Source organism: Sinocyclocheilus anshuiensis, unplaced genomic scaffold (genome assembly GCF_001515605.1).
Source record: "Sinocyclocheilus anshuiensis isolate Anshui unplaced genomic scaffold, SAMN03320099.WGS_v1.1 scaffold1581, whole genome shotgun sequence".
Classification (NCBI taxonomy): Eukaryota; Metazoa; Chordata; class Actinopteri; order Cypriniformes; family Cyprinidae; genus Sinocyclocheilus; species Sinocyclocheilus anshuiensis.
Window position 1 is genome coordinate 559,384 of NW_015540988.1, and position 19,072 is coordinate 578,455.

Here is a 19,072-nt window from a genome sequence, read left to right on the forward strand (position 1 = left end):
ACAAAACTATACTTTCTAAATTGCCTACATGTCAAAATTAGTACATCACTACAATATCTTTATAGAAAAATCCTAATACTGAACATGAGTCATGTTTTTCCCTTACAAAAATTAACCATGCTTTTATTATAGTAAAAGTACAGTAACCATGCTTTTTTTTTTTTTTGGCAAATGGATTACTATTTGTATTTATTTTTACCACAAATTCCATGGTTAAACTATGGTTAGTGTAGCAAAAACCATGGTTAATTTGTGGTTATCATCGTTATCATCGTTAATATCATCGCTAATTTTCGTAAGGGTTGTGTTGTTGTCTGCCCTAGCTCCCCCTAAACCTATTATAAAATATGATTATTTGTCAGCTAAATTACTACTGTAACATTACAATAGATAATAATGATGTCCTTTATACAGTATTTTGAGTGACTGATGAGCAATGGGCTGCTGCTGCTTAACTAAACAAAGACAAAACTACAATAGCATATTTACAGATGAAACTGACCTGCACTTGAATCCCTGAACAGTAGTTTTGCTTCTCTGCTCCACCTGTGCGCTTCCACAGTCCACTTTCTCTCTCTCGCATTGATTACTCTGATCCAAACCGTTTGGCGGAGGCACGGAGAGCGCGCGAGCCAAAGCCAGTCACGAGTCACGACTAACCGATTCATGATTTATTAGAGATTTAGGTAACACTTTCTACGAAGCCCATATTTATAATAGCTACATTATAAGGGTATTCTTACGGCATTATAATGAATGCATAATGCATTATAAAAACCCTTATAATATGTTATATTGAATATTCATAAGAACAGTTTTAATGTTTTATAATATTTACTTATTTGTGGTTATAGCTTTTAAGAGTATAATGATTTATAACACACAGTGAACATGTTGCATCCACTTAAATTACAATGGATTATATTTCTCATAGTTATAATGTATTATAAATCTCATATCTTGCCATCTTTCTTATGCTACTTTACTTAAAGCCATCAAAGACCACTTATAAGTATAGTAGTAATAATAATAATAATAATTTTTTGTTTTCTCAAACAGCCATAAGATCAGATATCAGATCAGATGAATGTGTAATAAGACATATTTGCTTTGAACTATTTTTTATGTAATATTAGTTTGATTATTTTGACGGTTCCCCAACAAACAAACTGACTGATTATAAGTAACTTTGCAAGTACGTCAATATTCTACCAACCCTAACCTTAACCTAAGCCTACTAATACTCTGAGAGTTAGTTGACATGTAGTTGCAAAGTTGCTTATAGTCAATAGACTAAGGGGACCATCAAAATAAAATGTAACCTAACATATAAACATTGCATTTTTTTTTTCAGTTGAAATGATTAACTAGCTCGCATCAAAATTAATATTAGCCACACAGGGAACACTCAAATAACACTCCACACCTAACCACTTACAAGATGTAGTAAGATACTGTGCAGATCTTAAATAAACAATGTCAAGATATATAGTCCATTATAAATGTAAAAATAGATTTTATATGGTGTTCATTGTGTGTTATAAATAATCATAATCTTAAAACTTATAACCACAAATGCGTAAGCATTATAATGTATTATAATTGTTGTTATGATTATTTATATGATATAACATATTATAAGGTCTTTTATAATGCATTATGCATTCGTTATAATGCCTTAAGAATACCCTTATAATGTGTTATAAATATGGGCTTCATAGAAAGTGTTACCGATATTTAATTATCGAATGGCGAATTGGAATGGAAATAATCGCTTTAGTACATTCGGCAGGCAACTATACAATAATATTAATTCATTTAATTTTAATTTAATTAAAATAGCAGGCCAAATCGGCTGCCAGGCCACCGGGAATTGTCCCGGTTCTCCCGATGGCCAGTCCGCGCCTGAATTCCACAGACACAGAACGTGCAGGATTCATATATTGTCTTTTTGCGGCTTACTATTCACAGACACTAGTCCATATCGCGTTTTGATTCAAGTGTATTGACCTACTTTTGATTTATTCGTCCAAAATGTGGCATATTCCGTCCGCTTTAGGCTATAGGAATTCCGTTTTTATGACTGGATTCTACGAACCAGTCGGTGTTTTCCGCATCGCGAAAATTATAGGGCCATATGTCTCAGCGTAATCAGTGCAATTTGGGAAAGAAATCAATTAAATCTGTATGTGGATGTGTGTAAATATTCAAATGTAATCCCCTTTGTAATCGTTAACATTTTCATAAGTAACTTGTAACTGATTACAGTTACATTTATTTTGTAATTAAATTACGTAACGCCGTTACATGTAACCAGTTACTACCCAACACTGAGTATAACAGGGAGGTTCATTGTGGGTCTGATGACCTGTCATGACTGCAGAGCGGAACTTCCAGGAGCGGAGTTACTCGGCAACTCAAATAAGAGGAGAACAGCCAAACACATCATCGGTCCAGCGTAGGGGACTTACAAGAGTGTTGAGAGCACCTTGTCTGGATCATCTCCCTCAAGTCTTGCCTCTTTCTTATTGACACATGCTCAGCTTCCTTCAAGTCATTTTCGAGGGCTCAGACATTGGCCTTCGAGGGATGAAGGACTTGAAGGTAGCTGAGCACATCTTTGATGTTGATATTTGAATGCACCAAAACAAACACGTCCATACCCCAACAGGACCACACCCCTATTTTGATATCTCCACCCCACACATACGTACACATCCATGGCAACGACAATTGCGGAAACAAGCAAAGATGACACACAAGCATATTCAAACAAAAGCCAACACAGACAAGTTACTCACCTATCAAGAAGTAACAACGCAACCTCTGCATCTGATTCCAGGCCTTCCCGCTCCTTGAGTTCTCTCCACTGCTGGAAAGCTGCTCCGATATTTACGCAGATCCTACCTCTTGCCTGATCGTAACCCTTCCTATCTGCCATCTCTCTCTATCTATAGTCGATCTACTAATATCCATCCTGTGCACTCAAATTGAGTACTCTATTCTCTCTATCATTACTAGACACGCCCCTTACTGCTGATTGGCTACAAGTGTGTTTTGGGATTTTGTCCGACACTGTGGTCAAAAGTGTTTTTCAAATATTGCTTAGTGCACCTTTAAACTTCTCGACCACTGCTATACTCTGCAACTCAAATAAAAAGAGAACTGAAGCTCAGAGCATTTGCAAACATGGCTACAGGGAGCTTAAATCTCAAAGAACCCTGCAGGGTTAGATATGAATTAGCTCGCCTTATGAGTGGCCTGCCCAGGGTGGCTTCTTGAAGCCAGAACACCTGGCAAGGTAGCAGAGCCCTTCCTTCAGCCTGAAGGATCTGACAGGCCTCCATCGTCAGAGAGCAGGGTACGCAATACCACTCAAAGGTGAGAGGAGTACCACCAGGCTCAACCTGGAAGCTACCACATCAAGGATACCCGAAAAGACCTAACAACTTGAGTATGCAGCGCTGCTTTGGAATCTTGATGACCAAGGAGGCCCCTGAAGGGGGCCTAACAACTCTGTGTCAAGATCCAGTGATGACATGAACAGGGAGGCCTAAGAGTAAAGGCCTAATAACATGTTATTAAGGGAAACAGAATTCTGTACCAGAGATGTTCCTACAAGCAGCCCTCAGGAGTTCGAGGGAGGTACAGTCAAGCTCCTGCCCCCGGGAAGCGGAATGCTCAACTATACCTTCTCGTAGGTGAAGAGCATCGACTCAATCCAGGGGCACTAAAAGGGCCAAGGAGGCTACACAGACCTACAACTTGGACTAAGGAGAACCTAACTGGGGAGGCCTAGTAGAGCACCAGAATGATGGGAGAGAGGGGCCCAGGTAAGATCCTCAACTGACTTTTGACAGGGGAGGCCCATGGAAGGCCACATTACACAGTATTGAAAGTCAGTGGTACAGAATGAAGGCCCCAGGTGTGCTGCAAAAGGTAAGCATAGCATACATACAAGAGATGCAAGAATACTAGCAGTAACAAAGATGAGAATGCGTCAAGGGGAGGCTAATAACCTTAGGTAATGAAATGGATCTTACTCACCCACCGTAGCTCCCACGAACACAGCTCTTAAAGCTTGCAGATATCTTCTGGAGACATGGTTGGAGGAACCACACTTGGAGTCAACCTAGATTCAGACTATCAACAGGCAGCTCTATGTAGATAGAAACAGCCAAAAACATCATCGGTCCAGCATAGGGAACTTACGAGAGCATTGAGAGCACCTTGTCTGGATCACCTCCCTCAAATCTTGCCTCTTTCTTTTTGACTCATGCTCAGCTGCCTTCAAGTCTGTTATCCCTCGAGGGCTCAGACCTAGGCCTTCAAGTGATGAAGGACTTGGAGGCAGCTGAGCACGTCTTCGCCTCCTTAAACTTCTTGACCACTGTCTCAATGGAAGTGCCAAAAAGTTTAAAAAGCCTTCTTGATCTCAACATGGAAATCTGGAAGGAATGGAAGGCTCACTTGATCTGGAGGGTTATGGCCAGAAAAGAAGCACTCATCCAAGCGGCCCCAAGTGACTTCCTCCCTGACTCACCTTCACAGCAAGTCCAGCCTCACCATGGCGGGCTCCAAAACCTCAAGTAGCTCTGCATACGCAGAGTAGGAGTCCAGCAGAGCATTTGCCACTGGGTCAGAGGATGTAAGAGACAGCACATCCTCATCCAGCAGTTCACTCTCATTTGCGGCCAAAGAGCATGAAAAAGAAAGACCCTATTTAAAGTCTTCAGCCAGGTTCACCTGAGAAACCGATTTTATTTTCCTCCATGCCTCAGCAGTAGCAGGTCCTGAACCATGGGGAACCAATGGCTGTCTCTCCTCCCTCGAGAAGAGAGACAAACGATTACTTTTTCATAGTAAAAAGCTCACAATAAACACATGCTGCCTCCTCGAGGACAACGCGTGCATGCTCCTCACCCAAACAGACGCAAGGCGTCACAAGATGCAAAGATCATATGTGTCGTCAGGTGTCACAAAATGGGGACACATCACACGGATCAGCACACATTTTAAACGTCTTACTAGTGCTCGCCATAGTGAAAGAAAGAGCAGTGTTCTTACTGTAACAAACGTGCTTCAAACAAAACTGTCCCTGAAGATGAAGAAGAGGGTGACGCATTCTCCCGGCACCCACTTATATTAAGGTCATGCTGGTAGTGACTTCATAGGCTGTCACCGGCCAATGTTATTGTCGTGTTTAAACGTGCTTCAGACACCAGTCACGCCGAAGTCATTCCACATGGTGACCACTATAGAGACGCAGTTCGAGTTCCCCTGAAAGGGAAAGATAAAGAGTAAGGTCAAGCTCTAAAACATGCAAAATTATGTTCTATGGAATTTCACTTTTCCCTTCCCTTGAAAATCAACATTAACTTTGAAATTACTAATATATTAAATTCTAAAATAACTAAACATACTATATTCTAAAATAACTAATATAATATAATATTTTGGTTTCTGGGAAAATCTCAGCAGAACATAAGCCAAATTAATACAAAATAAGTTCAAAAGCCCTGCATGTTTATAATACTATAGCTTAATATAAATAACACTACTATAAAATACTACTATATTACTGGGCCTGCATAAACAAACAGTATTCTCTGAGAGCCTTGCTTTAAAACATAAATATGAACTTTATTAACTATATTGTGTTGTTATTTCCGTGGTATATTCCTGTCCTTGTCCAGAACTCACCAAAAATAAGACTGAGCATAGGAAAATCATCCGTTCCCCATATGATAATAATGATCTTGCGTGAGATCTCTGGAAAATTTGGTGTGAGAAAGAACACACTGTCAGTCAGGAGATTCTAGATCAAACAGCAAACTAGGAGCTTTTCTGTCACTAGATTTGAAACTTAACAAATTCACACATCAACTGGTGTGAAGCTGTGATCTGTTTCGACTTAAAGCACATTTGACAAATCTGTTTATACTCTATTGTCTTAGTATTGCATGTGTGCAAGCAACTCTCACTTCTCCTCTTTGTTTCAAAGGGGAAGTTATTAATTTCCAACATGCATTCCCATAGTCCATAGAAAGCCCTTTATTTGCCATTTTAAATGGAGTTTTGCAGTGCAAAAAAAATTCAATATTTCTTCTTTAACTTTGTGGTTGAAAATGAGGCAAAAGTTTATTTATTTAAAACATTTATGCAACAAATATACATGTAATATTATTGGTTTGTGGCAATAATAGCTTTCCTGAGGCGTATCCAGAATCTCATGTTACTCAAAGGGTCTCTGCTCCACTTTAGGTACGTGTTCTTTTTCAGATGCTTATGAAGTCCAAACACTTTCTTAGACTTCCTCTCTTCCACATCTTCCAGAATGATGATGATGATATTGGCACTGCGTTCCATCATAAAGCGAGACTGAGCTAATTCAAACTCAAAGCGACACCAGGCACTATCAATGAAGTGTTGAGACACAACCACAATGATTTTACGACTGCCCATTATACCTTCATCGATAATGTTGGAGGCGATGGACTTCCCTGCTTGAAAGTCCCGCATATGAAGGCAAAGCTGAATAGGTGGAACACTGTTCTCCAGATTCTCCATCAGTTCATTCATGACCCAGACTTCATCATAGCTGGAGAAAATCACAAATGCGTCATAGGAACATTCTTGCTGTCCAGGTGATCTATAGCCTCTCAGTAGAATACAGCAATACTGAAGATAAAACTGGAACCTATAAACCAAGAATGACAAAAGAACTACTACTGTAACAAAACATACAGATAAAACAATTGTGAGTCTTTTCTTGTGCACACAGCTGTCAATGTTAACGTCTGTTGCTCTAAAATCTGAACTTGGTGAAAAGGTTTTACAGAAAATATTTTCTGGTTTCTTCAAAACGTTCTGATTTTGGATAATCCACCAAATAAAATCTGTCTGGGAGCAGGAGCAATCGATGGGGTTAGAGGACAAATCAAACTCCGAGAGGTTTGTGGGCAACGATTGGAGAACATGAAGTGGTATGCTAGTAATGCTGTTTTTATCGACATAAAGTGAAATTAATTGTTTCAGGTTTGGGAGGGCCAGAAAATCTATAGTCATTAAATTGTTTCCTCTCAAATTTAAAAGTCTAAGCCTTTGAAGATTTCTGAATGAGCTTGGATGTAACTCTACCACACGGCAATATGACATGTCAAGATGCTCTAGAAAAGTGAGATTATTAAACAAATATCTTGCTACATCACCCTGAAAATTACTGCCGGCCATCTTAAGAACATTAAGATTCCTCAGTCCATAAAAGCAAAATATGTTAATAACGGTGATACTTGAATAAGAAATATCTAGATATCTCAAATACTTTAAGTTAGAGAAAAGAGAAAGGTATCCCATACCTACAACCCTTGTATGATGGAAATCTAGAATCTCAAGGGAATCAAGTCCATCAAATGGTCCTATAGAAAGACCGATTTGTGGATTTAGACTCAAATTTAAATACCTCATCTGAGGGGTGCCAGAAAAAAATGAGCAGCATGATGTTAATGTAATTTGGTTTGAACTCAGATCCACATACTGAAGACTAGGCATGTCTATGAAGTCTGGAATTTGGGTTGCAACGTTGTCTGTAAATACTAGTTTTTCTAAAGTATGGAGATGTGCAAGTTTTTTGCCTGGCACAGTATCTAATTGATTGGAAATCAAATAAAGCTCCTTGATTTCATAAAATGGCACATTTGCTATTTCACGAATTATACCACCCTTCACAGCTACAATTGTTGCATTAATCATACAGCGAAAGATACTAACTGGCACATCATGCTTTTCTTTCATGTAATAATATACCTCATGAAAATTAATAAAGCAAAGACCATCTAAATAGTTTGCATCTGATGACAAAATCTTGTAATCACACCTGTACTTTCCAAACGTGAGCCTTTTGACATTAAGACCATATAGAGCTTTTAGACCAGCTTTCTGAGCAGCAGGTGAAACAAAGGCAGATCGGATGTTCAGTTCTCTGAGATAAATGTCTTTGAAAGCTCCTGGTTCAATGTATAATAACGGATTGCTAGAGAGGATCAAAGTCATGTTTCTGCCGATCTCTCGCAACAAAACTGTGTGATCAGTTTTGATGATGGATATATTATTGGCATGTAGATCAAGTAAACTGTAGTCTTTGAAGGTGCTCATGAATGGAGGGAGAGACAGGGACTGGATGATATTTGTCCCGACTCTAAGCTCCTGCAGCTTGGTTAGGTCATTCATTTGAAGCATTAATGATGAGAGACCAACATCCACAAGAACTAGTCTTTGTAGATTATGTAAAGAATTTAAGCATCCAGGTCCAAAATATGTAATAGGGTTTCCAGTGAGAATCAAAGTAGTCAAATCCTTCACATTGTAGAAAGTATCATTTTCAATGTGCTTGATTTGGCATCTGAAAGCAAATACATCAATTAATATTATTTACAACACATACATATTTAGATGGTAACAATATTACTTACCTTGACAGATCAAGGACTTGCAGGAAAGACAAAAGAGGGAAAACAGTCTTCTGTAAGTGTTTCAAAACATTAAAACTGAAATCTAGAGTTTGAACAGAGGAAGGTATACTGGGTGGTATGTAACTGAGGTTTCTTCCCATGCATGAGTAGTGCAGATTCTCAGTAATCTAAATAAATAAATAAATAAAATGAATAAATTTGACAACAGTAAAAAAATATAGCAAATTTAAATGGAAAAAAAACTTACTTTTGTGCATGATTCTCCAGCACTTATGGAAAAATATATCATGAAAGCACTTACAGTAAAGAAAGTCATCTTGAGTGATCTCAACCGGTCATAAAAATGTGAGCCAGCCTTGGTTGAGGTCATAAAATTATGAGGAACAAATGCCATGATTTTCAACAATGGGGAACTATGGGTGAAAGGATGTCAAAGGGAAGTAGGCTTGTGCTTAATTTCGTAAATCTTGAATGAAGAAGTACCTTTCTGAATAGATTAATTGTCATATTAAAATCCAATTTTCTATACAATTATATATCATATTAATTTCAGTTTTGAGTTTTAAATTTTATATTTAAAACTATTAAAAAATATGTGCACATTTATTTATCTAGGCAAAATTTTATGCCTAGATTTTTAAATTAGATATTTATATAATTAGATATTTAAATTCTCCATGTCGCTAAAGTAGTGTATTTATAGGCTAGATATGAACGATCATTCGAGTATGTTTTATAAGCAGTGAAATAAGCATGTAGGCTTTGCCTTTGACCGAAATTCCAGAATTGTCAGCGAACTGCATGTGTAGCGCGGTGAATGTTTATGATAGTCAACCAATAGGATGCTACATTTTATTCTTTCCGACATTAAAGCACTTGAATACGACAAGCTCGTAATCACGACTTCACACGTGGGAAATAGGAAATTTCCGATAGCACGTGAAGGCAGCATAAAAGATGGCTGCTTAAGCACTGCGTGGTGACTCCTTCAACGTGTGTTTATGCTCTGCGGGCAGTAATAGTCTTTTTCGCCGTCTATCCCCTTTTTGCTCTTTCCTGGTGAGTTGTCCGCCTTACTAGTCTTTTTCGTAAGTCGTAAGTCACAGTCTAAATATATGTTTGCCATTAGGAGTGTGTGTGAGTGGAGTGGCGAACGCAATTCGCATAAAGTCTGCTGTAGTTTAAGAATTTCATATAGGAGGTAAGAAATTTATTGTGGGTTTTAAAGGGTTACTCCACCCCAAAATGAAAATTTTGTCATTAATCACTTACCCCCATGTCGTTCCAAACCCGTAAAGGCTTCGTTCGTCTTCGGAACACAATTTAAGATATTTTGGATGAAAACCGGGAGGCTTGTGACTGTCCCACTGACTGCTTAGTAAATGACACTGTCAAGGTCCAGAAAAGTATGAAAAGCATCGTCAGAATAGCCCATCTGCCATCAGTGGTTCAACCGTAACGTTATGAAGCGATGAGAATATTTTTTGTACGCGAAGAAAACAAAAATAACAACTTTATTCAACAATTTGTCTCCTCTGTCTCTCTCCGCATCACCGTAGCGTCATTTTGGAGAATATCCGCTGAACGCAAGCAGCGTACGCTCTTCTGTGTCAGCCGCGCTGCACGGATGCGCTGTTTTCGTTCAAATCAAAGCGTAAATATATGTAGAAAACTTATCCTTGTGTCGCGGCTGACACAGAACAGCGTACGTTCAGTGGATATTCTCCAAAATGGCGATACGGTGATGCGGAGAGACACAGAGGAGACAAATGGTTGAATAAAGTCATTATTTTTGTTTTCTTTACGTACAAAAAGTATTCTCATCTCTTCATAACATTACGGTTGAACCACTGATGGCAGATGGACTTTTCTGACGATGATTTTCATACTTTTCTGGACCTTGACAGTGTCATTTACTAAGCAGTCAATGGGACAGTCAAGCCTCCCGGTTTTCATCCAAAATATCTTAAATTGTGTTCCGAAGACGAACGAAGCTTTTACGGGTTTGGAACGACATGGGGGTAAGTGATTAATGACAAAATTTTCATTTTCAGGTATCCCTTTAAAGGGGAAGTCCATTATTGAAGTTAAACTTTTTATTCGTGCCCTGGTTACATTTGTATTGCAGGTGCGGCCTGAGAGTGCTAGCTGCTGTTTCATATACCCGTTTTATACACTGCTGTTTCATCGCTCGGTTTATGTGGCTGATTCCGACGGCTGTGGATGCCGTTGTTTTGAACTGTGATTTGCCGGGTGCTTTCTAAGACTAATCTGTCCTGTTAATTCGTATGATATATTTATGCAGACGTATTTGACATCCTCGTTTTTAGTGTTACTGTATTAAATTAATTGCTGTACCTGTGTATTGAAGCAGTCTGGACGGTTTTAAAATAATATTAGTGACAATGTAATTTTGCTTAAGTGTTTGTACCTGTTTATTTTATTTTATTTTTTTCTTTGTTTCTTTGGTTCTCTCTGAAATACCAAACCTTTATTTGCCAGTGTATTTACCTACTTGTGAATGTTTGATGACCTGTGATTTTGAAGCTTAACAGCAGGAGAGTGCTCACTTTTTGTTGTGGTATTGTGCGTTTTTTTGGATTGTCACTGGCTTTAAGAATTTCCATTCACTGATTGCTGTGTGATTTTTCTCCCTGCTGCTAATGTGGTATTTATCCAGATTTCTAATCACTGTGGGTATTTAATTGGTAAGCTGTTATAGAGTTATTTTTTATAAGTTGTTTTAGAAGAAAGATTGTGAAATAAATTTGGTCTTGTTGGGAAGTCACGTCTCTGTCTTTAATCAAGTCGAACCAGCAGGGTCCTTCATATTGTTGTAACCATTGTTTAGTAATTTTAATCAACAGTCCAAAAGACTTCAAATAAAGCGTGCATCCATAATAAAACTTGTCACACAGCTCCGGGGGGTGAATAAAGGCCTCCTGTAGTGAATCGATGCGTTTTTGTAAGAAAAATATCCATTTCTGTCAGGACCACTATCGTCAAAGATGATTGACAATTAGCATACAGTTTGGATTGGCGGTATGGTTCTGTTCTGGGCAAGAACTCCCTGCGCATCCATGCAGCCTAGCATGGATGAGAGCAGGGAGAGCAGCGATAACCCCCCCAGGGTAAACAGAACAGAACCAACATAAATGTATTGCAGATATCGTTAAAGTTCAATAATTTTATGTACACATTTTAGAATTAGTCTGATACAAAGGAGAATCAGAAGGCTGATTCCTGACTGACAGAGGAGGAGTTGGGGATGTAGGAGGGTAATTAGCTACTGAGCAATGCGAAAACTGCTGATAATACTGAGGGACCTAATATATGAATGCTTAGATAGGTGTCGTATTCCCATAAGTAGATGGGGATCAGCTGAGAGTCAGCTGATGCGAGCTTGACTAACGTGACCTGCCAGAACTAACGCTACGCTTTATATTTAAAATGTTATAAATACTTTTTTCTCACTTCTGCTGACTGTCATACATGGAAGCCATTCCGGCGGATGACATAGGGCGTAGGCCTACGCGTCGCACATGCACCGGTGATTAGTAACGAATGCGGAAGTGCGGAGGAGAGACAGCAAAACAAAACACTGGTCACAAATTAGAAGCACAAAACATAAAGACGAATGTCGGAGGATTTCGATATAAGCCAAGAGGAGACTGTTTTTCCTTTGGTAAAGTAAGGAAACTTTGCTTCCTTTGCTCCTGTAAACAAACTCATGAGACTAGCATATCTCACAGGCGTGTGCGCGACACATTCGTCATCCGCCCAGAAAGGCTTGCACGTATGAGCAGTCAGCGGAAGTGAATGAAAAGTGTTTATACATTTTAAATATGGATATTTTTCTTACACAAGCGCATCGATTCACTACAGGAGGCCTTTATTCTAGGGATGGGTAGATCGACACCTAGTGTCGACACACGTTTCGAGTTTTTGACACACTAGTGCTTCGAAACAGTGTTCCGGAGCATTGCTTGAAATGAGGCTGTCACCTGACCTGTGAAAACTAAGCTTCGTTACCTCACTGACACGTCACGCTAGGCACAAATACAAAGCACGTCGATTGCACTGTCCCATACCAGCGATCCATTTAGTACAATGTTATAGATATATATCAGTCAGTATGCCTATATGTATGTAGTGTTTTTACGTGGTGTATCGTTGTTAATTATAGTACTACTATTAAAAACAATGACATGTGAATGTCTGTTGACTGAATGAAGATTAAAACACCTTGCAGGCTCAACCACTGTTCCCGAAAAGGATAAAAGTCCTTCCTTAATCACAAACATTTTTGCTGCTTGTAAACGCCATCCTCTGTTGTCAACAGCTCACATTGGTGAGAAAAATATATTATTGCAAAATATATTAAATGCAATAACTGCATTTGTATTTGTGCATTTGTGTTTTTTAACAATGTGCATGTTTGTGTTCTTTTGTAAGGAAGACACAAAAATGGTGCAATGAAAAATGACGTAGGTCTAATTTATTGGCGTATTAAACATTCTATTTATGTGAAAAGACACAAGTTTGATGCAAGTAAAAATGAAGAAAATAAAGTCTTTACTGTCATTGTATTGTGCAAAATACAATAAATTTGTGAAACTCTATCGCTGCACACACACATGCCGCCTTGCTATGACACATATGCTTATTAAATAGACAATTAAACCTTACAATGACATTCCAATGAACAAAACATCTAAATGATACAGTTGGTGTAAGAATTTTTATTGACCACCAGATGGCAGGGTAGAGCACTGTGTCAAAAGCTTCAAAGCATCAACGCAGTTTGTTGTAAAAGCCTCACTGCTTCAAAAGCCTCGTTCGGCACATCCCTACTTTATTCATCCCCCGGAGCCTTGTGAGGCACGTTTTATTATGGATGTGCATGCTTTATTTGACATCTTTTGGACTGTTGAACAAAAACATCTGCCTACTCCCATTCTAACGCTTGGATGAGCAAGGATAATTTTAAATATAACTCCCACTGGATTTGTCTGGAAGAAGAAAGTCATATACACCTAGGATGCTTTGAGGGTGAGTAAAATATGGGCTAATTGTAATTTTTGGGTGAACTAACCCTTTAATTTGTGTTCTGAAGATGAACAAAGATCTTACAGGTTTGGAACGACATGAGGGTGAGTAATTTATGACAGAATTTTCATTTTTGGGTGAACTATCCCTTTAATCTTGAATACTTATAGAGTAGTATTGCACCCTTCATATCTCCAAAGAGTCTTTAGTTTTATCATATTTGTAAATAAAAGATAAAGCTTTACGATCTCTCCGAAAACAGCCGAGCTCCTGAAGGCGCGCCGTGGGTGGAGCTAAAGAGTCACAAGCATCTGAGTGCCGATTGCCAACAAAACAGAAATTTAATGCAGTTTTACTTATCGCCTGCAGTTCCGAATCATGACCGGGATCTTTTATCGCTGGGTCCGCTCCATCTTTCAGTATCAAACTAGTGATGGTAAGTTCGGATCATTTTACTGACTCGGTCATTTGAATCTCGTTCATCAAAATTAACAAATCTTTTGTCGAATCATTTAGTTCATTTTATATAATAAAAATCTTACATGTTAATAGCAAAATTCAACAGCACATCTACTTACGCGACATTGATCATATTTTACATAAGAAAAACAACTATAATGCAACCAAGGCAAAATTATGACAAACAGAAATGATTAATTCACTGCTTAGTCTGTTAGTTTACCTCACATCCCGATCGGAGTCGTTCGTTCTTTTGTCACATCATATCCCTATAAGCTAAAGCTATGCAGAACTTGAAACAGAATTGATTAGTTCACCTCTGGAGTCTTTGGGTTTGAGTCGTTCGTTCAATTAATGCTATGCAGTCTGTGCCGGAAATAGAATTGATTAGTTCATCTCTCGAGTCCTCGGGTTCGAGTGGATTCATTCATCCTGTGACAGCCCCATAGGCTATAATGCAGTCCATAACGGAAACAGAATTGATTAGTTCACCTCTCGAGTCTTTGGTTTGAGTCGTTCGTTCTTCACGTGACCGCTTCAGTTCAGTTCAGTATCGTACAACAAACACATTACATTAGTATATTATTAACTGTGTGTTGTTATTATATGTAGGTATCCTATTTGCTTTATCAGTGTGATTTTCCCCGTAATTCTGATAAAGTTTGAAGCAACCCCTTTACCACACTACACGTGTTATGGAAAATAACAATCATGACAGAAATTCACAAATGTATAAATTGTAAGAAATAAAAACAGTTTGAGACCAGAAATGCATCGCATAACTGATTAACTAATTTCTGTATCAAATACGGCTGTCACATCATGTGACAAAAGAACGAACGACTCAGATCCGAAGACTCGAGAGGTGAACTAATAATTTCTGTATCCGGTGCAGACTGCATTATAGCCTATGGGGCTGATGAACGAACGACTCGAACCCGAACCCGAGGACTCGATGGGTGAACTAATCAATTCTGTTTGCTGTAAAGAACCTATAGGATGTTGCACATGTGGGTAAACCCGAAATGAACGAATCCCTCGATGAGACGAGTCATATGAAAGATTCGTTCAAATTGAACGATTTGTTAATGAACGACACATCACAATATCAAACCATGTTCAAATCCAGCATCGAACTGGGCCTTTTTTATAAACAACATACTTGCGAAACTCCGTTGCTTCCAGAAAAGAACATACTGGATCCGCTGTTTACATAACACTGGGTTCTTTGGGAAGCTGAAAAAGGTTATCTTTCCCTTACAACCAAAAACACACTTCTTTGGAGACATTCTTCCCGAGCAAGTCCCGTGCAGTGCTGCCGAATGAACATGTTGATGGGCACACTCTTGCTCTTGCTCTGGTTGCTGTGTGCGCACTCTTCCGGGAGAAATGCCCATACAAGAAATTCCACCCTTCATAACGTCATGAAGAGCCATGCTTGAAAAAACTTTCAGAAACTTGTACAATCCCAGAAGGAGAGTATTTGGCACAGAAATTCTTCCGTCATACGTCCAATTCGTTTTTTTTTTAACTTTGGCCAGAATGAGAATCCAACTCTTTAACAGTATAAATAACTAAAAATGCATGAAGTCGCATTAGATGCACCGGGGACCTGATTATAGCACTTAAAACCTGGAAAAGTCAGATTTTCATGATATGTCACCTTTAATCAAAATACACACTGTAGGACCCAAAATGTAATGATTATTTCACCACTAGAGGGCGATGTGCACTGCAGTGGATAAGTAGGTCCCCTGTTCACATCAAGCGATATTTACCTTCCGTTGAAGTTGTATAAGACAGGTATGGGTGATGGGAACATATGGTTCTTACCATAGCTGCACATGTTTTTAGTGTATGTGTTTTTTGTTGTGTTATTTAATAAATGAATGAGTCAAGATACAGACTGTGTGGACATTGTTTATTCCAACCTATGAGTCAAAAAGAACTTAGCACCCTGTCCTAACTTATAGGAAAGCCACTACACAGACAATGATCAGGTCAAAGCTGTTGTAAAATAACTGGAAAGCTGTACTGACAAACTATCTTGAGGTATACACAAGAACTATCCATTTTCCAAAAAATATTATTGGTTTGTGGCAATAATAGCTTTCCTGAGGTGTATCCAGAATCCCATGTTACTCAAAGGGTCTCTGCTCCACTTTAGGTATGTGTTCTTTTTCAGATGCTTATGAAGTCCAAACACTTTCTTAGTCTTCCTCTCTTCCACATCTTCCAGAATGATGATGATGATATTGGCACTGCGTTCCATCATAAAGCGAGACTGAGCTAATTCAAACTCAAAGCGACACCAGGCACTATCAATGAAGTGTTGAGACACAACCACAATGATTTTACGACTGCCCATTATACCTTCATCGATAATGTTGGAGGCGATGGACTTCCCTGCTTGAAAGTCCCGCATATGAAGGCAAAGCTGAATAGGTGGAACACTGTTCTCCAGATTCTCCATCAGTTCATTCATGACCCAGACTTCATCATAGCTGGAGAAAATTACAAATGCGTCATAAGAACATTCTTGCTGTCCAGGTGATCTATAGCCTCTCAGTAGAATACAGCAATACTGAAGATAAACTGGAACCTATAAACCAAGAATGACAAAAGAACTACTACTGTAACAAAACATACAGATAAAACAATTGTGAGTCTTTTCTTGTGCACACAGCTGTCAATGTCAACGTCTGTTGCTCTAAAATCTGAACTTGGTGAAAACGTTTTACAGAAAATATATTCAGGTAGCTTCAAAACGTTCTGATTTTGGATAATCCACCAAATAAAATCTGTCTGGGAGCAGGAGCAATCGATGGGGTTAGAGGACAAATCAAACTCCGAGAGGTTTGTGAAAGTGATGTTAATTGTTTAAGGTCTGGGTAGGCCAGAAAATCTATAGTCATTAAATTGTTTCCTCTCAGATTTAAAAGTCTAAGCCTCTGAAGATTTCTGAATGAGCTTGGATGTAACTCTACCACACGGCAATATGACATGTTAAGATGCTCTAGAAAAGTGAGATTATTAAACAAATATCTTGCTACATCACCTTGAAAATTATTGCCGGCAATCTTGAAAACATTAAGATTTCTCAGCCCATAAAAGCAATATATGTTTGTAAAAGTTATAGTTGAATAAGAAACATCCAAATGTCTCAAATACTTTAAGTTGGACAAAGCTGAAAAGTATCCCATATCTACAACCCTTGTATGGTGGAAATCTCGAATCTCAAGTGAATCAAGTCCATCAAATCCTCCTACATCAAGACTAATTTCTCCATTTCGACTCAAATTCAAATATCTGATTTGAGGGGTGCCAGACAAAAGTGTGGTGCAGCATCGTTTTAATGTCATTCGGTTACAGCTTAAATCCAAGTACTGAAGTTTAGGCATGTCTGTGAAGGTTCCAGCACGTATAGGTTCAATGTTGTGTGCAATTACTCGTTTTTCTAAAGTATGGAGATGTGAAAGCTGTTTACCTGGTAAAGTTCCTGAATGATCATAAAGCAAGTAAAGCTCCTTGATTTCGCGAAAAAATACATACTCCATCTCATCAATCATACCATTCTTTACTAATACATTTGTGGCATTAATCATACAGCGAAAGATAGAAATTGGCTCACTTGCCCTTTCATTAATATAGTAATAGACCTCCTGGAAATAAATAGAGCGAAGGCCATCTAAAACATCAGCATCCGAGAGCTGAAATTGGAATTCTCCCCTGTATTTTCAAAACATAATTTTTTTGACATTAAGACCGTACAGAGCTTTTAGACCAGCTTGCTGAGCAGCAGATGAAACAAAGGCAGATCGGATGTTCAGTTCTCTGGACCTTCAGTGTGATCAGTTTTGATGATGGATATATTATTGGCATGTAGATCAAGTAGACTGAAGTCTTTGAAGGTGCTCATGAATGGAGGGAGAGACATGGACTGGATGATATTTGTCCCGACTCTAAGCTCCTGCAGCTTGGTTAGGTCATTCATTTGAAGCATTAATGATGAGAGACCAACATCCACAAGAACTAGTATTTATAGATTATGTAAAGAATTCAAGCATTCGGGTCCAAAAATATGTAATAGGGTTTCCAGTGAGAATCAAAGTAGTCAAATTCTTCACATTGTAGAAAGTATCATTTTCAATGTGCTTGATTTGGCATCTGAAAACAAATACATACATTTGATATCATTTATAGAGCAGCAACACATTATACAACATATTTAGATGGTAACAATATTGATTACCTTGACAGATCAAGGACTCGCAGAAATATATCAAATCAAATAAATAAAAATGTCACATCAATTAAAAAAAATAATAAAGAAGAGATTTAAATTCATAAAACTAACCTTTGTGCACGATTCTCCAGCCCCAGAAAAATATATAATGAAAGAACTAATAGTGAAGAAATTCATCTTGACTGTTCTCATCAAGATTTTCTCAACCTGTCATAAAATAAGCCAGCCTTGTTTGAGGTCATTGAATCTGAGGAACTAACGCTGTGGTTTTAAACAATAGGGAATTTTGGTGAAAAATATATAATCAAAAGGTCATAGTCCTGTGCTTATTCCGGTAAATCTAGAATGAGTCATTCATTTTCAGAATACAATGAATTAACAACAAGAAACAATGTTTAAAAACTACTGAAACCAACTGAACATGTTTAGTAAAGAAAATAATTACCAGTTCATAAATCAGGAATTTCTAATACTATGTCAAAATGGCATAATATGCCAGAATGACATTTATGTACAGTATCTAGTCATGTGCACAACACATTACACTGGGGTTTCAGTGTCAGTCATACCAAATTGAAATTCATTGCTTTCAAAAAGTTAAAGGCCCTAATTTTACAAGAAGTTCCCTTAAAACAGGTCCACGTGACTTACAGGATTTTCTTGCATATTTTGCCAAACTCTTTTACAAGCTGGCCTGAATCATTGGATGAATGCTAGCACACCGAAAAACAAATACATTGACAAGCTGATTTGAGTTGGTTTTTGTAGATTAACTAAAAGATTTTGCTAATACAAAAAATCCATTACAACAAGATAAACACTGCAACAACATCAAAATATTAACTTA

At 38.2% G+C, this 19,072-nt stretch overlaps 1 protein-coding gene, 1 long non-coding RNA gene and 1 pseudogene across 2 annotated transcripts; 1 reads left to right on the plus strand and 2 right to left on the minus strand.

The window, feature by feature from the left end:
• Positions 1 to 6,127: 6,127 nt before the first annotated feature.
• On the minus strand, positions 6,128 to 8,792 carry LOC107690165 (toll-like receptor 4). Its single transcript, XM_016488408.1, has 3 exons — positions 8,719 to 8,792; positions 8,472 to 8,638; positions 6,128 to 8,401 (listed from the first exon to the last, which is right to left on the minus strand). The coding sequence occupies exons 1-3, from the start codon at positions 8,785 to 8,787 to the stop codon at positions 6,184 to 6,186; spliced, it is 2,454 nt and encodes an 817-aa protein (XP_016343894.1). The 5' UTR covers positions 8,788 to 8,792; the 3' UTR covers positions 6,128 to 6,183.
• Positions 8,793 to 9,428: 636 nt separating this feature from the next.
• Positions 9,429 to 11,124, plus strand: LOC107690170 (uncharacterized). The gene is made up of 3 exons (XR_001634408.1): positions 9,429 to 9,530; positions 9,601 to 9,672; positions 10,600 to 11,124. It is a non-coding gene; the product is annotated as an uncharacterized LOC107690170 (long non-coding RNA).
• A 4,901-nt stretch (positions 11,125 to 16,025) lies between these two features.
• On the minus strand, positions 16,026 to 16,841 carry LOC107690186 (toll-like receptor 4; annotated as a pseudogene).
• Between the last annotated feature and the right edge of the window lie 2,231 nt (positions 16,842 to 19,072).